We start from the raw sequence: 23,515 nt of genomic DNA, 5'->3' as shown, positions 1-23,515 counted from the left end.
TGAGCCGAGATCGTGCCATTGCACTCCAGTCTGGGTAACAACAGCGAAACTCCATTTCAAAAAAAAAAAAAAAAAAAAAAGAATGTGTGACAGAGTCATTTTAATGTGAAATAAAGACCCAAGTCTACAGCCTTACCTCATAGTTTGTTCACTCCATATGGTTGTATGTAAAATAGTGCAAAACTTTTATAAATAGATCATTTAATACTTTCTTAAAGCTGCACCCCCTTTCTCTCTATGTGTTAGTGGAAGTGGTGTTGAACATTTCTTTTTTTTTTTTGAGACGGAGTTTCACTCTTGTTACCCAGGCTGGAGTGCAATGGTCCGATCTCGTCTCATCATAACCTCCGCCTCCTGGGTTCAGGCAATTCTCCTGCCTCCGCCTCCTGAGCAGCTGGGATTACAGGCACGCACCACCGTGCCCAGCTAATTTTTTGTATTTTTAGTAGAGACGGGGTTTCACCATGTTGACCAGGATGGTCTCGATCTCTTGACCTCATGATCCACCTGCCTTGGCCTCCCAAAGTGCTGGGATTACAGGCTTGAGCCACTGCGCCCGGCCAAACATTTTTATTAGTATAACCAAATGAACAAACAAAAAAACCCACTACTGCCCAAAACGTGTTACTATCCTTCCCAGGTTAAGAAAAAGCTTAAATAATAACTGACCTGTAAGAAGCACATGGCACTTAAGCTTCAGGAAGAATATTGTGTCTAGAGAGAAACAAAATAGTCAAATGCGATCTCTTTTACTCAATAGTCAACGGTAATGATCTGAACTAGTTGAGGAATCATAGTGTTCATATATATTAAAAATAATGTGGCCAGGCGCAGTGGCTCACGCCTCCTCATTTTGGGAGGCTGAGGTGGGCAGATCATGAGGTCAGGAGTTCAAGACCAGGCTGACCAACATGGTGAAACTCTGTCTCCACTAAAACTACAAAAATTAGCTGGGTGTGGTGCTGCATGCCTATAATCTCAGCTACTCAGGAGGGAGACTGAGGCAGGAGAATTGCTTGAACCTGGGAGGCGGAGGTTGCAGTGAGCTGAGATTACACCACTGCACTCCAGCCTGGGCAACAGAGCGAGACTCCACCTCAAAAAAAAAAAAAAAGAAAATTAATGTTCCAAACCCCACCCATAGCTTAAGTTAAACACATGGTTAAATAGACCATCAAAATGTTATCATTTACAAGATACCTATGCATTTAACATCTCTACCAAAAAGTTAGACACTACAAATGTCACATGAAGGATGGAGTTACATTTTGTTCATGAATTTAGAGAACATTTTGTACAATACATAATGTTGATTTCACTGGAGGTATCAATTGTCACCCCAAATCAGTCTAATTGTGCAGTCTTAAAAGTGCATTATCTCCCCTTAAATGCCAACTCATCCCACTTAGAAATTCTAAACTTACACCAATTCCATTTTAGTTACATTTCCTAGTCAGATTTGATGATCCGTGCATTTCAGAATTTAGAATGCTATTCATTTTCACTATTGAGAAAAAGGGTCAGATACGAAGAATGAGAGGGAGGAGAGGAGAGAAGAGCTGAGTAGAATATTTTAAATCTGTTTCTTGTAACATTTTTCTTTAGATTATTCTGATGAGAATGAAGTGGCTAGTTACAGTGAGTAAAATGGGTATTTCTGGGTAATGGTCTTAATAATTTATTTTGGGTGGGGGGAGCATGAATTTCCATCTCTGTGTTTGGGTCTTTGAAATTTACTTAGATTTGTTAAAAACTGTAAGCCTCAGAAACAGCAGGTTACCTAAAAACAGCAGGTTATCTATAACTTTTAATAGATATTGCAACAAAAGAGTAATTTCTTAAGTCAAATGGTACTCAAGGGACAGTCATTAAGCAGGATTAGACTGAGTATACCTAACTCATGGCTAGAGGTACACACGTCTTCTCCAGATGGTCAGTCAAATCTTACAGAAGGGACCAAATCTTACCTACTTTTGAATTCCCAGTAATTAGAAGATTCTACTCATGCTTTTAAAATTGAATTTCTAAATAGCATTTTCCCCCTTTGGCTTCCTTATAACCAAAGTTTGCAAATATTTGGAGAGTATTGAATATTTAGAACTGATCTCTGTAATTCACACATGAATAGAAAGTGACAATGAGGCCGGGCACGGTGGCTTATGCCTGTAATCCTGGCACTTTGGGAGGCCGAGGTGAGATCACTTGAGGTCAGGAGTTTGAGACCAGCCTGGACAACATGGTGAAACCTTGTTTCTACTAAAAATACAAAAAAATTAGCTGGGCATGGTGGCATGCACCTGTAGTCCTAGCTACTCAGGAGGCTGAGGTAGGAGAATAGCTTGAACCTGGGAGGTGGAGGTTGCAGTGAGCCGAGATGGTGCCACTGCACTCCAGCCTGGGAGACAAAGGAAGTCTCCATCTCAAAAAAAAAAAAGTGACAATGAGTGTATATTTGTCTTATATGCAAGTTTGTGTCAAGAGAGGAAAAAATAGAGGATTTTTTAAAATGAGGTTTTAAAAATGTATAGAACTGAAATATCAACAGATAAACTTGAAGTTATTTTAGATTATGGTATCTAATACATTTTTTTCAACGAGGCTTTAAAACATTTATACAATTCAAATAATAAGAGACAATTTTGGAGTTATATTAGACTGTGTGCCTAATAATTTTATGTGATTGAAAATGCAGCCGGCTGGGCGCGGTGGCTCAAGCCTGTAATCCCAGCACTTTGGGAGGCCGAGGCGGGTGGATCACGAGGTCAAAAGATCGAGACCATCCTGGTCAGCATGGTGAAACCCCATCTCTACTAAACATACAAAAAATTAGCTGGGCATGGTGGCGCGTGCCTGTAGTTCCAGCTACTCAGGAGGCTGAGGCAGGAGAATTGCCTGAACCCGGGAGGCAGAGGTTGTGGTGAGCCGAGATCACGCCATTGCACTCCAGCCTGGGTAACAAGAGCGAAACTCCGTCTCGGGAAGGGTTGGGGGGGGGAAAGAAAATGCAGCCTAATAATTTGTGGGGTGGGATGGGGTGGTGGAAGGGGGGAGAGAAAGAGGAGAAGGAATTCAGGGAGCTAGTGAGGATGGATGGTCTCTCTTGCCTTCCTCGCTTCCATATTTCTATCCATTTTCATGTCTCCTCCATAAAGCCATAAAGTCACAGCTCCATACTGACATTGATGCATAGCAAAAGGAATTAAAAGGAAGCAAGAACAAAGATCAGGAGATATTGCTTGTCCTCTACTCATGTTTTAGAGATAGCAAGCACTCAATAAGTAGTGATTGACTGGCCTTTGAGATCACATGAAATCAGCAGGCTAATGACCTACCTACATATTTGTATAATTCATATTTCCATGAATGTTTAGATATTCTATCTAGCTTTTACTCACTTATTTTAATTATTCACCATATGGATGCTAAAATTAGATAAATCTTTTTATATTATATTTCTTGACTGAACTGGAAGTAAAAGTAGTTGGTGTTCTTTGTACATTACAAAAATAGCAGCATAATGGCTGTTGGGCTGTGCCTTGTGACATATATTTATTAAATACCTTCTTTGATGTTAGCTCTAAGCTTACATAAACCTTTACATTCTTTCTAGACACTTTCCCAAGTAAATATCGTCTCCATGATTTTAATAGTGACAAAAAGGGAAAGAAAATTGATCAAGTTCATACCACCAATTTGTTATGGAAAAGTATCACTGAAAATTCATATTCAGAATAAGCTGTATTTCATTCAGTATTGACAAAGAATGGGTGTTTTCATCATCATCGCCACTCCTGAGCAAATGGAAAGGTCTGGTACATTTTTTCATTGCTTTCTTCAATTCCTGACTTTGGCCAGACTTACCATTGAAGGGCATTTTAACACTACTGACTGCTTGATCACTTTTCTCTCACCCAGTTTAATTTCTCTGATTTTATCAGAGTTTCACACTCTCTTTAAAAGCATTATTCCCTAAAAGGAAAAATGCTTCTAACAAACTAATCTAGTAACCCATAGGAAATGCCCAGCAAGTATTTAAAGGTTAAGTTTGAAAAACAGATTCTGTAAATGTATTTCTAGACAGGTCTAAATCTGAGTGACAAAGGCTACTTAATCATGGGATAAAAAATAAAAGAAGCCATTGATAGTCATAGCTACATGCATTTTACTTTTGCAGTTAAATCTTTGTCTACCAAATAATGTTCATTTTCAATTTTGTTTTTGGCTACTAGAGAGTGAGCAGAGTACTGGAGGAAAAGCCATTGTCTAGCTGTGCAGCATTTTGCAAGCCACTTAAGCTCTCTGGATATTTTTTTTTTTTTTTTTTTTTTTTGAGACCGAGTCTCACTCTGTTGCCCAGGCTGGAGTGCAGTGGCGTGATCTCGGCTCACTGCAGCATCCACCTCCCAGGTTCAAGCGATTCTTGTGCCTCAGCGCCCTGAGTAGCTGGGATTTCAGGCACCTGCCACCATGCCCAGGTAATTTTTGCATTTTTAGTAGAGATGGGTTTTCATTATGTTCAGCAGGCTGGTCTTGAACTACTGACCTCAAGTTATCCACCCGCCTTGTCCTCTGGAAGTGTTGGGATTACAGGCGTGAGCCACCGGTACCCGGCCTGGATATCATTTTACTAGAAAACAAAAGTGTTAATCTCTAGTGTCATTTTCAGTATTAATATTTTATAATTCCTTCAAACCAGGGTCAACCTAATAAAAAGTCAATTATATTTAAAGATAGGGTTAGGAAAACATTGGAAATACATAATAAATTATTGGTAACCTTACATTTAATAAAGGACCTTCTTTCACTTTATTTTCAAAATAGCAAGCTAGTAAGTGAAGGAATAAGTAACATTTTAAACATTAGCAGAATATGATTGTCAGAATTTTGTTTAATTACATAGTTACATTTCATCATATAACAAAAATATAAGAAAACCAAGTAATATTACAGTGTTAGCATTATTAAATAACTTGTGGATAAAACCATCAGTGTAGTTGTTCAAAAGCTCGATCATGCAAGTTGTGATGTAAAGTAGTATTTTTGAACTGCTTTGCCTTTAAGCGATGGAGCAAGTTTTAATATTGCACAACTTCATAGCGATATCATTTGCAATTTTTTAGAATTATGAATAAGACATTGGTAACAATAGATTAGGTTTATTTATTGATGGTTAAGGTAAAAACTATGACTTCAGAAGAAGGTAATTCTTCAATTATGTATTTCATGTATTTTTACCAAGGGGAAAAATCACACGGACAGATTTAAAAATAATTTAATTTCCTAATTTTATTATTGCCTCATTATTATAATATTTTCTGTTCTGCCAGAAATTCACATTTCAGTTCCAGGGACAGCTGTTGCTTTGCATCTCATCCCAAAACATAGTTCAACTAATTTTTAAGTACAGATGTCCCCAAATTATCATTTATCTAGGATAGATTGTTACTAAAAATGAAGGCTGCCAAATCATGTATTTTCCAACAGAAGCAACTTTATAATGGGCGTTTTATTTCTTAACAAGGGCCTAATGTCCAAAGTTATTTCTTATCAAAATGATCATAAACATTAGATTGAACCAACTACAAATGACATCCCTTTATAATATACAGTATAAGACTTCACAAAGTAGATATAAATTAATTAAATAAAGCAAATATATAACACATAATTTAATACATTTTAGAGATTCATAGGGATAAGGATTTCGCAGGATGGGGTAATTCTGTGTGGACCTATTAAAGAAAAGGTAACATCAGTGGAACAGACAGAGTGGGTCAAAAGCCAAAAATGTGTGTGTGTATGTGTGTGTGTGCGTGTGTGTGCGCATGCACTAAGGTTGGGGTGGAGGGGCCTCTGCAGGTGTTGGAAAGTCTCCTGTCATCTGCAGTAAAAATGGAACTGGCTTTTATGTCAGGGAGCAGCCTGAGTGGTTGATGTCATTTATGCACTGCCTGCTGGAACTAAAGCAATACTGTATCTTATAACTGGAAAGAATCATACTCTGTTACAGGTTTTCACAACAAAGTTGGAGCTCCCCCACTCTACCCACTGATACATACATATGTATATATAGGTTTTTTTTTTTTTTTACAAGAGTAAGCATTATTTCTTGAACTATGCACTATACATGTGAATCTGAATTTGATTTTAAATTATTATTTCATATTGACTTATATTTTGTTAATTTCTGATGGATATTTAATATCAAGATACTACTATCATTTTGTTCTTCATTTTCCCTGGCTTTCAGTCCTTCTGTAAAATAGTTAATGATCTGGAACTACTTTCTCAACCATTTTAAGATGTTTTCTTTGAGAGAAATCCTGCAGTGACTTAAAAAAATTAAATCATTATCTCAGTTTCTTTCTTGGCCTGACTCTGGGTTTCTGAATATCGGACACCTGACAATAAGCAACTCTTGAGGCTGTGGGTCTCCTGAGGGAATGAATGATTCCATCCCAGCATTAGCACAGCTATAGGTTGAGGGTGTAGACCTTACTCCTTTAGATGTTCAATTCTGTGCTGACAGAAAGGGTTGATTTTTATGCTCACAGTCTAAAATCATCCTAAAAGCAGGAAAGAGTGAGGAGCTTAATTGTTTCAACTGCTAACATGGGCCCAAAAAAATGATTAGAAAATTTAAATCCATTCATTCTTCTGACAACTGGAATGTGTAGTTCAGACTAGGGAAACAGGCATAGAAGATCACTTAAAAAAAATCTTACTAGTTAAACAGAATTGTTAGAGGAAATATTTCTACTACAAATGTAGTTTTTCTCCTTCAAACATTAATATTTACAAGATGTGAAAAATATTAAGGTAGGATGAAAGTGTCTGAAAATTACAAGTAAAATGTGGTTTTCATATTATTTAGTAATTCTAACATATTTATTTATCTAAACTTCAGTTAATTTAAATCATTGTCCACTGAAGTTTATAAGGAAAAACTTGATGTATAAGGTATTGTCATGTAAAAAAAGTCATTTCTCCAATTTTTGTTGATACTGGAAGCTTCTTGAGGCTTACATGAAAGAATGTAGCCCTGATGTTATCAGTCATCCAACAAAGTTGTGACAAATGCCATGAATAATGGCACCATAAAGTGCTAGGAAGTGACGATTCTAAAATTTATAATCACGATTACAATGTGATTATGATCAGTTAGTAGGACTACAAAACACAAACACCTACTTGACTTTTTTTTAGTTTGACCACCACTTTAGGATAACTAAGATTGAATTTCAAAGAACCGGATGACACTCTATGAGTAAACAAAGCTTATACCAATCATTCATGACCTACCAGAAATCTAGGAATTGCCCCATGGTGCATCTCTACTGATATAGTTGGTGATGAGTTCAGCAAGAGTACAGGCATCTGAAAATCTGGGAAAACACTTAACTCTACAAGGGGTTTATTTATTTCAAGGCCATGTGGCATTTCTCAGCTCCCACTATGTCAAACTGGGAGACGTCATGGAGCCAAGAAAACATTCCTGGATTAGGAGCCTGGAACTACGAGAAATGATTCTTGGCTCTTTCTTTGCCTTTAAACAAATTGCAGCATCCATGGGTTTCAGTTTTCTCCTGCGGAAAACAGAAAGTGGGACTTTTATTCTACATGACCTTTAAGAGTGCTCTGAGATCTAGCTAGCATTCCACCTGCGTGGACAATGTGCCCCAATCCCATAAGAGTCTATAAACTCTTTAGTGCCATCTCTGCTGGCATAATTGCACAAATGCTACAAGATTCACATTCTTGAGCAAGAAAGAAGGGATTTGTGGCAGGTCTACAGAGAAAATATGGGCAATCTTTCAAAGATGTTTATAAAGGATGCACACATGAGAGTGTTGATTTCATCTCACAGACCCAGCCCTGTCCACCAGTCTCATCAATAATATATGTTCATCATGAAATTCAAATGAGGCTGGCTATATAAGAATGATTCTCATATTCCTGAAGACACATTTTACGGTGGGGACTTGGTTACATGCTTTTGTGTTAAACATTTTTTGCTAAGCTGAAAGACGCATCTTTGTTGGGAATGTAGTGTCTTCCTGTAGTGACCTTAAGACATAATGCCACAGATGTCCTCTGTAAATTGCATACTTAGTATGAAGCAACAGGAAGAAGGCCAAGTCCATGACAGGCCTCAGGTTAGAATGTTAGAAAGGTAGAGAGCAAGTGTTACTCTGGACATTTCATTGTATTCTTTTTCATTTAACTTAAATTGTTGCCTTCAAGACTAGCTGCCATCCTCCCTCTCTCTCCGTTCCATGGGAAACTGCACTTCATAAATTTCATAGTCTACAAATACACACTCCATAAATTTCATAAGGTAAATTTGTGTGGCATATCATCCATTGTTGGCTATTAATGCATATCCAGTGGCATATCTTATTTTGAGAAGGCTGTGTTTGGGAGATCATATAGTTAATGACTGAAGTAATTTGAAATTGCAAGGTGTTTATAGACATGTTCATATCACAGGATTAGAGTGATTTTCACTCTGTGAAGTCTTCAGTATAATATTTTAAAATAAAACACAAATTGTTAAAGCCCTATATCTCAGTCCCACTAGATGTATACTGCCCATTTATTGTGCTGTGCTATAATAGTTAAAACTGGAATACAGTTTTTTATAAGAACATCATTTCCTTAGCTTGTTTTCACTGTAGCACTAATGGCCGATTTGAGTAAATGACTCAAATAATCTAGGGAGTAGGGTCCCCATGCTTCTTTTTTTTTTTTTTACAAAGTTTTCTGAGATACTAGCCAAACATTGAGGGGCACACATCAATTTTTATGATGTGTTTTTAATATTTACAATAAAGATACTACATGTGATAAACTGGATCTGTAGAAATTACGACTAACAATGTAAAGTTATTTATCAGTCCACTGTCTCCATACTGAATAGAAGCTATAAGAGGTTCACCATTTTATAGGTGATGAAAGATTTTCAAATATAATTTCCCAATGAAAACAGAGAAGAATTAAACAAGATACTAGGACTAGTTCTCTAGTTACTAGTTGGTGAAAAAGGTGAGGTTTACTTTTAATAAGTATGTTTCACTCAATTTCACATGCTTTCTCAACAGCATCTTCCCTAATATATATTTTTCTTATTTTATTTATTTCAAATTGTGGCAGTGGCCAGACCCTATTGATTCATATGTATTTGCAACCTGCATAAATAAATTAGCTCTGAGTGTGTACTGTTTGTTCAATAAGTGAAAGATGTGTTTTCTTTTCCGCCTCCACCCTCACTCCCCAGAATAGGAAACTATTGGATCGAGGTTGTTTTGTACTTTTCTGCATTTTAAGTGTAATGTCATGTGTCAGTCATGTGTACATTAATTAATGCTCTCAGAAGAAAAATTTGGGGACATAATAAATAAGTTCCTTCATGTAATCTTTCAGTGAAATGGATACCTCCTCTAGGCTTTGTCTGTTTTCAGAACTATTATTCCTTACGTTGTTCCTTTATCATTGGTCTCTTCCAACCTGATGCAGAAACGGTGACCATCTGTTTATCTGTACAAATCTGAATGGAATTCAAACTAAGTCACTTTCAGAAGGAGCCATAAGGTATCTTTGGTTCATAGTAATTCTTCCCTCACATTGAAAAAGACACATATATTAAAGATAGAATACAATTTTTAAAGGGAGAAATGACTTACAAAGTGCAGAGGCATTCCCAGTCAAAAACCTACGAGCTCAAGCGAGTGGCATACATACCCATGACCCTTCTGGTTGCTCCAGTGAAACTGATTCTACCAAGTTCCAGGTGACTGGTACAGTGACTTTCCATCTCTGGCTTTGGTAGAAGATTTATCTGTTTGCCATTTTTATTACAATGAACACTGTCTCATGTCAAGTTTATTACGTTAATATAAATTCTCCTATCTGTTCATTTAGCAGTCTTGACTCAGCTACAACTGTGTGTGTACTTGGAGGAGTATGTAGAATAAAGCCCCAAACATATGCCATGAGAGAGATTATAACATTATTCTCGTGGTGATGCGATCTGGTCAAAAACTTGGGAAAGAGATTTCTCTCTCACACACTCTTTGTACGACATTATTTTCAGAATGAACTGGCCCAACGTTACGCCTGATCTTTGGTGCTCCTTCAGGTATATTCATTGGTAATGATCAGAACCAAATGGAATGAAGCAATTACATGCAGATATTTGTCCCCTAAGAAATAGACACAAGAGCAGACTCATCTAATTAGCAGAATCCCTCCCTGGACTCGCTGTTTGTGCTTCCAGCACATGGATAAAGCTGAGATGTGAACCAGGACCCCTGAGGGCCGTTCCCCATAAGTCCCTTGTAGAAACTTGTGGTGTCTAAGCAACAGCTCGACTGAGTGAGCTGGCGAGAGGCTCGCTCTGAATGTGGCCCCACTAGGAACTGTGCTCAAGTGGTCTCAGCTGGGAGTTGCTCTGGAGTATCTGGCTAAAGGCATTTCAAAAGTAAATGCCATGTGCTAAAGAAATTCAGAAGTGTTTAACCCCAATAGCTGTGATTTCAAGGAAGGCTGTACAGTTGTAGGAAGCAGTCATCTGCTCCTCTGCTGTGTCAGCAAAATTCACAGTGCAGAGAACTTGGGTAATTTTCTTTTTATCCCTGAAAGCTTAGGATAATTATTTTTTGCAGCCACATTAACTCTTATGATTAGTATCTTGATGGGGTTTTCATACCTAGTGGAGTGATTTGGCGAGCCTAGATAGTTGCTGTAAGCGCACATTTATCTAGGAGAGATCAGAACCACTTTTATTTGGTGGTAATTCACTGAGATGAATTGTCAGTCTGCACTCAAGCTACAGATAGGGATGAAAAGACAATTCGCCAGAGATCAGCAAAAATGGTACCTTTTCAACAGACTAATTTTGATAGTTTAAAAATTTTTTCTATGAAGAACAAAAAAACTGAGTTTTCATCTTGTATGACCTGGGCTCACTGTTCTTTAAACCCACCCTAGAGTATTTGAGAGATAATCATCTTAGGCACAAGGAATCAGATGATTCAGGCAGGATAATTGTTAATTTTACTTAGTTAAGTCCAAAATTAAGGGCAAATATATCTTTGTTGACCTGAAACTCTCTCAGTTCACGTGGAAATCATCACTTCCCTTTAAACACTGCAGGTTGTAATCAGCGTCAGGGATGATGAAAATTATATCTGATGCATTTTTTTCTTATAATCCCAGACAACCTGTGTCCAGTAAAAGAAAACAGAAAGCCTGCAAGTTCTGATTACACAGTAAATCACAAGCCCCCAGCGGTTTTCTGAGAACAGCATCTATGACATTTTAAATATTGATATCCACAAACCTGTGCCCATTTTGTTCTTCTCTTTACTGTAAAATAGCTGAGTTCTTTTTAGGTGCATTCTTTCTTTCTTAAGGAATTTTTCATTTAGAACCTCTCTTTTTTTCTCGAGATTAAATGGAAACTGATCAGTGTTCACATGGAATCCACCTCACGTAGCTCAGATGGATGGCCAAAGGGAGCAAACTGTCAATGACAAGGAAACACCAGAAAGACAGTGCATGACATGATGTGTAGGACAGCTAGGCTGCTTCTTTTGCTTCTGAATGTTCTCCTTTTCGTATTTTTGATTGCCCTTGTCATAGGAGCAGACTGGATTACATATACTTTTGCTAATAAGAAGCCTTTTTTTTACAGCACTATTTTAAAAATAGCTATCAACATAACAATCTTAATTTTGGTTTTCAACAATTTAAGTGAGTATAATCTGTCACCCTCAGCACATGTTTGATAAATACTTGTTATATATAGATGGATATAGCAATATCCATATTTGTCTGCACACACACACACACACACACACACACACACACACACACGAGTAGAGCTACAGGGCCCTGCTTAATAGTGTGTTCTGAATTTTATGTTCTCTTAATTGTCGCTGGGTTTATTTATATGCAGTTATGGTAACTGGTACCATTTGTAGAGCTTACTGGGTGTGTCCCTGTCAAAACTTTAAAAGCCAAAGAGCTTGTGGAGGGTCACCATTATGTGTAAGGACAGACCCTGTGCTCAGATGGGAGGACTGCGCTGTGAGGTCAGTGAGACGTGCCCACCACCCAGGCATACCCCAGCATGGGCAACTTTTCTCAGTGCTGAGGTTTCTGCTACTGTCAGACCCAAAGAATTTTGTTTATTTAAATTACTTCATACGATTTGGATTCTATTTATGTAAAACATAGATTCCCCCAAAGAAACTCAATAAATAAAGGACTTAGCACTGAATCAAGAAAGCAGAACTCCAGTTTTTAACCTTCCAATGGGACTGGGGCTAGACCCGACCCATTTCAATTTCTACTGCAATTGGTCTTCCAGGAGGCAGAGGGTGCAATGACCCCACCGACGGGTTCAGGACAGACTGTCTCTCTGGTCAGCAGCGGCTCTCTGTGTCATTGGATGAGGCTAGAGCTGTAGCTGAATCCGTAGCTGCTGGACCGCGACAATGGCTGCTGGGCCTCTTCACTCTGTTCTGGGGCATAGCTGGGAAATGTCTGTGCACGAGACATCTTTGACGCACCAAACCCATGACCTAGAGAGGAAGAAAGGAGACCTCTACTAAGAAACAGATTCAGAAGCACAAAAGGATAAAGACTATCTATCTACCTGTCTGTCTACCTAGTTATTTTTAAAAACAATAAGGCAGCAGCTTTCATATCTTCAATATGGAGCTCAAGGTAAGTTGGGAAAAACTGAGCAATTTTGTTGCCCTGATCCTTGATGAGTTAAATGTATTCAGATCTCAGTATTTCCTCCAAAGTACTTTGCCAAAAAGTCTGGACGCTAGAGAGCTAGGTAGATTTTCTAGGGAATGTCAAACTTCTAATATTCTTCAACTTTTGAAATAAAAGCAGAAAAGCTTTTCCCCGGAAAAAGCTGTTTTTGATGGAGAGCCTATAAGCTGCTTTCTTTTCCTTTAGGCTCAATTTCAGCATACAAAAGCAAATTACACACTTTCTTAAAATCTCTGGAAACAGGCAAGCATGCTTTATCCTAACCAGTAACCATCAATTATGAGGAAAAGGCTTTTACAAACACAGAGGTAGAGATTCTGACTTATCCTAGTGGGTGTGTGAGTCACTGTAACTGAACTCACTTCCTGATATGGTTAACCCAAACAATTAAGCCCAATGGTTACCAAAATGGCCTGAAAATTAAAATCCATATAAAATATGTTTAAAGAAATTTCTGTCTATGCTTCTGGTTGTTCAGCTGCACCCCTGCCATGAGAAATAGTCTACCGCAGACCAGAATCGGAAGTGATTACCCAAAACGTATCAGAATGCTAACAAGGTACAGAGAAAAATATGCATAGGAAGGCTTCAGATGAACCTTGCAATCGTTTCCTCATCTTTGTCCCCCCACCATCCTTCTTAAGCCAGCAATTATTCTTCATACTTGAGAATGATTTGTATCTAATGGATGAGCTTAGTGGGAGAAGAAAAATAGATGTAGTAAGTCACGCTCTTTCCGAGTTTCTATTTTTCCCAAAGGAGGGGCTGTGCTGAGTCTGATTTGTGTGTTATCTGATCTTTTGGGCGAGGAACACAGAGAAGACAGTCTGTTAACCCCGAGCACCGATCATCTATCTCTGTGTCAGGCTCCTCAGGTGGCTCTGTCCTTGGCAATGTCAATCACTTTAAGCCTGTTCTATTGCCAGGTGTGTTTGGCGCCGTGGAAAATACTCTGTCAGTGCGGGAAGCTTGGGAGGCAGGGAGGAAACTCAAATGAACTGGGTGATAAAAGGCTAATTAAAACGGAACCACTTAACCACTTAATGGCGGAACCACTAAAACGTCAAAAAACAGAGAAAATTCTTGCATTAAAAAAAATTATTTTAGATTCACTATGTCCTGGATTCTGTTGCTGTCCACGTGAAGGAAAGCGCTCCAGGCTCACCAAGAGGGGATCAGAGAAAACAGGGGTTTCTCCCCGGCACCTGCCCCACGCCCCTGGCTCTGCTGGCGCTGAGTTTCCGGAACTTTCTGCCCCACAGCACCTGCAAGCCCTACTAACCCTTCCCTTCCCTCTCTCCCAGGGCCCTGTCCCGCTCTCTACCCCGGCCCGCAGGCCTGAGGGTTGTGATGCCTCCAGCTGTTTCACATGCTGGCATTTTCTTATCGGTTCCCCCAGCTCCTTTAGCAGACGCCTCGCCTCATCAAATTCTCTTAATAGCTTCAGCTGAGGGCATTTTCCTTCTCGCAGCACCCTCATGATATGGTGAAGGAAAAATGAAGCAGGGCTGAGAAGGGGAGGAGTTAGAGAGTTAAAGGATGGGTTAAGGCAGTGGTTAGGAAAGAAGCTGGGAGAGGAGTTAGGGGTGGGACCAGGGGAGGTGCTAGGGGAGCAGTTAGGGGAGAGACTAGGGGAGGGGCTGGGGAGGAGCTAGGAGAGGTGTTAGGGAGAGACTAGGGGAGGAGTTAGGGGAGGGGCTAAGGAGGAGATAGAGGAGGGGCTAGAGGAGTTGGGGCGAGGCTGGGGAGGGGCTAGGGAAGGAGTTAGGGAGAGACTAGGGGAGGAGTTAGGGGAGGGGGCTAAGGAGGAGATAGAGGAGGGGCTAGAGGAGTTGGGGAGAGGCTGGGGAGGGGCTAGGGAAGGAGTTAGGGAGAGATTAGGGGAGGAGTTAGGGGAGGGGCTAAGGAGGAGATAGAGGAGGGGCTAGAGAGGAGTTGGGGAGGGGCTAGGGAAGGAGTTAGGGAGAGACTAGGGGAGGAACTAAGGAGAGGAGGCTAGAGGAGAAGCTAGGGGAGGAGTTAGGGAAAGACTAGGGAGGCTCTAAGGAGAGACTAGGGGCGGGGCAGGGAGGACAGGGGAGGAGCTAGAGGAGGAGTTAGGGAGAGATTAGGAGTGGAGCTAGGGGGCGACTAGGAGTGGAGCTAGGGGAGGAGTTAGGAGAAAATCTAGGAAAATCTAGGGGTGAGACTTGGGGTGGAGTTACAGGGACTAGGGGAGGAGCTAAGGTAAGGGCTAGGGAAAGAAGCGGTCAGGAAAGTAACTAGGGGAGGAGTTAGGGGAGCTACAGGGAAGAGGGGAGGAGCTGGGGGAGGTTTTAGGGGAGCGGCTAGGGGAGATTTTAAGGGAGTGGTTAGAGGATAGAGGTGGGATCTCTGGAGCTAGAACACCAGATAGATATGTGGCCTCTGCTACTTACTAGCTTGTAACCCATCGTAAGGGAATTACTTCATCTCTGGGTTTCTCAGTTTCTCTATCTAAAAATTCTGGATAATAGTGGCACTTAGCTTATATGAGCCTTCTGAGTATTAATGGATTACATGCTGTGTGCTGTCACCATGCCACGGGAGTATCCAAGCAGGATCGGTAACTAGGGAGGTCAGTGAAGGCCTCCCTAAGGAGGTGGCATTCTGGCATGATGAAATGACAAAGTTCTCATGATACACTAAGCGGATATGGGAAAAGGCACTTTAAAGTTTTTTTTTTTTTTTTTTTTTTTTTTTTTTTGAGACGGAGTTTCGCTCTTGTTACCCAGGCTGGAGTGCAATGGCGCGATCTCGGCTCAGCGCAACCTCCGCCTCCTGGGTTCAGGCAATTCTCCTGCCTCAGCCTCCCGAGTAGCTGGGATTAGAGGCATGCGCCACCATGCCCAGCTAATTTTTTGTATTTTTAGTAGAGACGGGGTTTCACCATGTTGCCAGGATGGTCTCGATCTCTTGACCTCGTGATCCACCCGCCTCGGCCTCCCAAAGTGCTGGGATTACAGGCGTGAGCCACCGCGCCCGGACCTAAAGGTTTAATGATTGTATATCTTACCATTGACTCTAGATAATATTTCATAGTTTTATAGTTTCTGTAATTGGGGATACTGGCACTTAACCAGCATAAGAGAGCTGAAAGTCTAATATTAAGATAACACTCCTGGCCTTGCTTTTATCCTGTTATTTTTAAACAGTTTTAGACATATCTGAAAGAGAACAAATGCTGAAGCACCTTTAATTCACATTACTTGTGGGGTGAGAACTGAAGCTTAAGTTGAAACTTCAAAATACACTTTGCCTATTAACACCGTTTTTAAAATCCTAGAATCTTAGTTGTAAATAGTCAATCATGCGATTACTATTTACAATAATCTATTAAAACGATGCAAGTCTCCACAGGAAAGATAAAGTATGGAAGGTATGGTCTCTGACTTTCAGAGTCCAAATCCTGTTCTGAATGACGGCCAGAGACAGACAACAATAAACATCAAATCAAGAGTCCCTACAGCCAGTGCTATAGAGGGTCACAGAAGAAAGCCAATGGGGCTTAGAAGAAGATGTTATAAAACTGTACACATCACTTCAATAATCACAAATAGCTTCCCCTGCAAGTGTCTAAACTCCCCCACTAGCATGGGCTTTTGAAACAGACAGACTTGAGTTCTTCCATGCCTTTTGGAGCCTCATTTTTTCTGCATGGGGAGAATAAGGTATTTTGAAGATTGAAATGAAACAACATCTAGGAAGACACCTAGTATGATAGGTATGCAATAAATGTTAATTTTCTTCTTTCTGCACCAAAGGGGTCATATTTTTGCATTGTTTTCCTCAACAGCTATGCTTTCTCCACCATCTCAATATGCTGTCCCTCTTGCTATGATTCAAATTTGTCCTCAAAGTACATGTGTTGAGAACTTAATTTTCAGTGCAACAGCATTGGGCAGTGGGGCCTAATAAGAGGTAATTTTTTCATGAGGGCTCTGTCATCATGAATAGGTTAATGTCATTGCCACAGAAGTGGGTCGTCACAGAAGTGGCTTTGCTATAAAAGTGAGTTCAGCTCCTTCTTGCTGTCTCATCCTGTCATGCCCCTTAACCTTCCACCATAGGATGATGCAAGCAGAAGGCCTTTACTAGAAGTGGGCCCCTCCATATTGGACTTCCCGGCCTCCAATAAATACATTTCTTTTCTTATGAATTAGCCAGTCTGTGCTATTCTGTTATAGCAACACAAAAAAGACTAAGACATTCACTATGACATACTTGGAACATTTTCCCCTTCAAAGTCAGCATTGCTTTCTTCACCTCCTCTGTGAAGAATTTCTAGTTTAATTAGAAATTAAATGATGATTTCTCTTACTGAAACCATTTCTTTACAAATAATTCACAAATGATGCTATTTAATACATATTACAAAAATAGCATACCTGAATCAGTACTCTATAGATGAAGGTTTTGCAAATGCTGTTTGATTTTGGCAACAATGAGTATGAGAATAAAAGAGACAAATAATTAAGCTTTTTTTCAATGTTCATTTGAATTATGCCCCTAGGCAGTGTTGATGGAAGCAAAACAAAATAAAAATCAACTTTGTGTCTTAAATGAAAAACCTGATGCAACAGACTTGCTCATCACGCTATACAAGGACTCTAGTTAAATGCTTCCTAAACTTTCCCTCCAGATCACCCACTAAAGACAAATAAGGTGAATATGTACTTTTGGAATCTGAGGGATGCTACAATTTAAAGGCAATAAAATTGTTAATGGTTATTGGTTTATTTTAAAAGTCCTGTTACCTTTTCTAATCTATTGTGTATTGATGTTTGTTTTAATAGAAAATACTATTTTCTACCCATGTATCTAGGTAATGTTAACAATTTGAGGGAAAAAAAGACCATATCACATTTATCTTGTAGTTCAAGTATACTCTGAAACGACACTCATACCACCACTACCCACCAACTTCTCACTGGGTTATGTATACATGCCCTAGAAATGTAGTCCCATTTCATGAATAAGAAAATATATTGGCTACAGAGACATTTCAAACAGTTGCTTTATTCTGCCAAAATTATATGACCCTCTCTCTAATTCCAGGAACTCAAGAGTATCATACAATAAAAGCAAAACCACTCTAGCCTTAAAAAGAAGCTTCCCGGCTGTGTCAGAAAAACTCAGAACTAGTAATGAAGGAGCACAAATTAAGTAGAAAATAACAATCAAATTGAAATGCAAGACCAGAGATTCACATTATGAATGGAAGAGAAAATGGAGAATGACAGCACATTGTGAATATCCTCTCCTTCTAAGTGACCGCCAAGGATTCCCTTTTTGCTAGCATCAGATTTTTTATCTTACTAACACCAATATTCTGAAACATGTATAGAATGTGTAATAATCAAGTCAGGGTAACTGGGATATTCATCATCTCAAAAATGTATCCTTTTTGCGTGTGTTGGGCATATTGTACTTCTCTTCCAGCTATTTTTGAAAAATACAATAAATTATTGTTAACTATAATTCATCTACTACTCTCTGGAATACTGAAACACATTCCTTCTATCTGACTGTATTTTTGTTTCCATTAACCAATTCACTTCATACCCTTCTTCTCCTTTCCTTTCCCAGCCTCTGGAAACCACAATTCTATTCTCTATATGAGATCCACGTTTTCAGCTCTCACATATGAGTGAGAATCTGTAATATTTGTCTTTCTGTGCCTGGCTTATTTCACTTAACATAATGACCCATCCATGTCACTGCAACTGACAGGATCTCATTCCTTCTTATGGCTGAATAGCATTCCATTGTGTATATGAACCACATTTTCTTTAGCCATTAATCTGTTCATGGACATAGGTTGACTTTATTTCTTGGCTATTGTAAATAGTGCTGCAATAAACCTGGGAATGCAAATATCTCTTTGACATACTAATTTTCTTTCTTTTGGATATATCCCTAGAAGTGGGATTGCTGGATCATATGATAGTTCTACATTTCATTTATTTTGAAAAATCTCCATTTTATTTTTCATGATAGCTGTACTACTTGTTCCCACCACCAGTAAGTGAGCATTCCTCCTTTTCCACATGGATAGCATTTTTTATTTTTTGTCTCTTTGATAATAACAGTCTAAGAGGGATGAGATAATATTCTACTGTAGTTGTGATCTGCATTTCTCTAATGATTAGTTATGTTTTGCTTTTTTATATATCTACTTGCCACTGTGTATCTTATTTTGAGAAATGTCTATTCAGGAGTTTGCTTATTTTCACATTTTGCTTTTTTTTTGGTATTGTTTGAGTTAATTATATTCTGATTATTGATCCCTAGTCAAATGAATAGTTCAGAAATACCTTCTCCCATTCTGTAGGTCATCTCATCACTTTGTTAGGTTTTTTTCCTTTGCTGTGTGGAAGCTTTTTAGCAAGATATAATACCCTTGGTCTATTTTGCTTTTGTTACCTGTACTTTTGTGGTTTTACTCCCAAAAATCTTCATCCAGACCAATGTTCTTTAGCATTTCCCCAATGTTTTCTTTTAGTAGTTTCATAGTTTTAGGTATTACATTAAAATCTTTGCTCCATTTTGTGTTTATTTTTGTATGTGGTGAAAGATGGGGATCTAGTTTAATTCTGTGTATAAATAACCAGTTTTTTTCATCATCATTTATTAAGCAGAGTGTCCTTTATGCAGAGTATGCTCTCAGCACCTTTGTTAAAAGTGAGTTGGCTGTAAGGGTGTGGGTTTATTTCTGGGTCCTCAACTCTTTTCCACTGTTCTGTGTTCCGGGTTTTTGCCAGTACCACCATGCTCTTACTATGCCATTGTAGTCTACTTTGAAATTGGATAGTGTGATGTCTCCAGCTTTATTCTTTTTGTTCAGGACAGCTTTGGTTATTTGGGGTCTTTTGTGGTACCATGTACGTTTTAGAATTGTCTTTTCTGCTTCTGTAAAGAATTCACTGGTATTTTGATAGGGATTGCATCGATTCTGTAGATGGCTTTGGGTATGATGGACATTTTAACAATATCAATTCTTCCAAACCATGAACACGGAATATCTTTTCATTTTTTGTACTCTTCAATTTCTTTCATCAGCATTTTATAGTGTTCCTTGTTGTAAATATGTTTTACTTCTTCAGTTACACTTATTCTTATATATTATATTTATATTAATGGCTATTGTAAATGAAACTTTCTATATATTTGTAGCCATTGTAAGTGAAATTGCTGTCTTTATTTTTTTTTTCAGATTGTTTGCTGTTAGTGTATAGAAACACTACTGACAGGCCATAATGAATAAAGAGATTGAAGCAGTAGTAAATGTCTTCCAGCAAAGAAAAGCCTAGGACCTAGTGGATTCACTGCTAACCTTTGCCTAACATGCAAAGAAGAACTAATACCAGTTTTACTCAAACTCTTTTGAAAAAATTGATGAGGAGAGGATACTTCCAAACTTACTCTATGAGGTAAGTATGGCTCTGATACTAAAAGCAGACAAAGACAGGAAAAAAAAAAAAGAGAAAACTACAGGCCAATATCTCTTATGAACATAGGTTCAAAAATTCTTAACAAAGTAATAGCAAATAGAATTCAACAACACATTAAAGAGATCATTCACCTTAATCAAGTGGGATTCATCCTCAGGATGCAAGGATGGTTTAGAAATCAATAAACATGATACATTACATCAACAGAATCAAGGACTAAAGCTAAAACTACACAGTCATTTTAATAGATGCTATAGAAGCACTTGATAAAATTTCACATCCCTTCATGACAAAAAACCCTCAACGAATTGGACATAAAGGGAACATATCTCAACCAAATAAAGGCTATTTTATTGAATGTGGAAAAACTGAAAGCCTTTCCACTAAGGTCTAGAACGAAACAAGAATGCCCACTTTTACCACTTTTATTCAACATAGTACTAGAAGGCTTAGTCAGAGCACTTATGCAAAAGAAAGAAAAAAAAGAACATCCAAATTGTAAAATCAGTCAAATTATCCTTGTTTGAAGATGTTATGATCTTACATTAAGAAAAATCTAAAGACTCCACCATAAAACTCTTAGAAGTTAAACACAAATTTACTAAAGTTGCAAGATACAAAATCAGTGTACCATAAATTAATTATGCTTAGAAATACTAGGACTTATTGCCAACATCTTTTCTATAAGCTTTATCTGAATTTTACTCAATCTGTTTTCATTCTACGTCAAACCAGACTATTCTGGTTATGATTTGATCGTTGTGCTCTCCTAGAGTGCTTCTGAAATTTCTCTGGAGATCTCAGGGTCTCAATAGCTTCATGACCTTAAATAGATTTATTTGTTGGGGGTATCAAGGCTCACATTCAGCACATTTGAGACAATAGGGAATGAAGATCAATGGCTTCAACCCATAAAGACAGTGATTTAGAAAAGCCATAATATAACAACCACTGTCTGTTGAACATGTATTTCATGTGTAGATCTGGTGCTAAGTACCTTAGAAATCGTATTTTTAAAAATCCTCATATCAACACTGTACAGTGAGATTGCATATTGTGATGGATTTTATGTGTCAACAGGAATGGGTTAAAGAATGCCCAGATAGCTGGTGAAACATTATTTCTGGGTGTGTCTGTGTGGGTATTTGAGGGGAGATTAGCATCTGAATCAGTAGACTAAGAAGATCTGCCCTTACCAATGTGGGTGGGCATCATCCAATCCATTTGGATAGAACAGAAAGAGGAGGATGGCAAATGCTCTCACTGTTTGGGCTGGAACAACCATCTTCTGCCCTCAGACACCAGAGCTCCTGGTGCTTGGGCCTTTGGACCATGGGACTGACTCCATGGGCTCTCTTGGTTCTCAGGACTTCAGACTTGGACTGTGTCACACTACTGGCTCTTTCGGGTCTCCAGCTTGCAGATGGCAGATCGTGGAACTTCTTGGCCTTCACAATCAGGTGAGCTAATTCCCACAATTGATCTCCTCTTATTTATCTATATGTATCCTATCAGTTCTGTTTCTCTGGAGAACCCTCACTCATACACATATATTTGTTTCACATGCGGAAAAAAATAAATTAGAAGCCCGAAGGTATTTAACAACTTGCCAAGCTAGACAGTGCAGAAGGAGTCAGATCTAGGTTTCCTGGAAACAGAAGCCAAAGCATTGCCCTTAACATGTTCTACTTTTTCTTATAAGAGCTCTTTAAACACTTGAGTCACTTTAGGATACAGCACAGCTTCAGAGAAGTAGAATCAGTTTTCACAACTCAGTGCCTTAAGACTTGATTCACATACCTTTAAAATGGTGAACTGTGGCCAGGCGCGGTGGCTCACGCCTGTAATCCCAGCACTTTGGGAGGCCGAGGCGGGTGGATCACGAGGTCAAGAGATCAAGACCATCCTGGTCAACATGGTGAAACCCCGTCTCTACTAAAAATATAAAAAATTAGCGGGGCATGGTGGCACGTGCCTGTAATCCCAGCTACTCAGGAGGCTGAGGCAGGAGAATTGCCTGAACCCAGGGTGCGGAGGTTGCTGTGAGCCGAGATTGCGCCATTGCACTCCAGCCTGGGTAACAAGAGCGAAACTCCGTCTCAAAAAAAAAAAAAAAAAATGGTGAAGTGTGTTGCTGAAGAACAAAAAACATTCAAACAAGTAAAGCTATGTCTTAGTCTGCTGGGGCTGCCATAATAAAATATCACAGACTGGGTGGCTTAAACCACATTTGTTTTCTCAAAGTGTTATAGGCTGGAAGTCCAAGATGAAGGTGTTGGCAGGGTTGCTTTCTGCTGAGGCCTCTTTCCTTTTTTTGCAGATGGTCATCTTCTTGCTGTGTCCTCACATTGCCTTGCCTCTGTGTGTGGGCATGTCTGCATCCGAATCTCCTCTTCTTGTAAGAATACCAGTTGTATTAGATGAGGTTCTATCCATGTCTCATTTTACCTTACTTATCTCTTTAAAGATCTTATCTTTAAATACAGTCATAAGGGTTTAGGGAGTCAACCTATGTATTTTGGTGGAATAAAGTCAGTCCATAGCAAGCTATAAAAATCAAAATAAATCAGGAGATATTAACTCATGACATCTTTTCTTTTTCTAAGGATTGTTTTCTTTTCTTACAGCTTTACTGAGGTATAATTGTAACAAAAACCGAATATAATTAATGTATACAATTTGGTGGGTTTGGATGTTGGAACAATTATTTTCTTGACCTTTTCTCTGGGAGATATTTGTACTTGTTTGTGAAATTATATAATTTGGCTTAAAATTACATACAGTGATTAAATATGGCAAGTAATTTCTGATTCTTCAAATTGTCAAAAAATTTCGTTTAATTTAATGGCTGTCATATGCCACTATTTTCTGATATAAACTATCAAATTGCATTGCACTAATTTATATTCCCACCTAGTGGATATAAAAGTAGTTTAACATTAGATAGACATAGATATTATCAGATTAAAAAATATTTTCTTCCAAGGTGAATACAAAAATTACATCTCATTGTTTAGTTAATTTCTTTTTTCTCTACAAAAAGAATCTAATTTTTTGTGCCCAAATTTGTGTTTTCTGGGTTTTCTGTCTTAATAACAAATATTTCTTCATTGCAGTAACATTAAAATATTTTCTCCTACTTTCTTCTTAATACTTCCATAAATTGCTTCTAACTTTACTCATTAATTCATTGGGAATTTATCTTGGTTCTCACCCTAAGTTAAGGATTCCTATGTTGTATAATGGTTAATAGT

The 23,515-nt window shown here is 38.6% G+C and overlaps 1 protein-coding gene across 1 annotated transcript in view; it reads right to left on the bottom strand.

Moving 5' to 3' along the window:
- Positions 1 to 4,765: 4,765 nt before the first annotated feature.
- DOK6 (docking protein 6) overlaps positions 4,766 to 23,515 on the bottom strand; it is a 446,729-nt gene continuing 427,979 nt past the window's right edge. The window contains exon 8 of the mRNA XM_002757321.7: positions 4,766 to 12,587. Coding sequence (XP_002757367.1) covers positions 12,448 to 12,587 — 140 coding nt within the window. The 3' untranslated portion in view covers positions 4,766 to 12,447. The remainder of the gene's footprint in view (positions 12,588 to 23,515) is intronic.

Source organism: Callithrix jacchus, chromosome 13 (assembly GCF_049354715.1).
Source record: "Callithrix jacchus isolate 240 chromosome 13, calJac240_pri, whole genome shotgun sequence".
NCBI classification, from domain to species: Eukaryota; Metazoa; Chordata; class Mammalia; order Primates; family Cebidae; genus Callithrix; species Callithrix jacchus.
The sequence above is the reverse complement of the archived record's forward strand: the minus strand, read 5'-3'. Positions and strand labels throughout refer to the sequence as shown.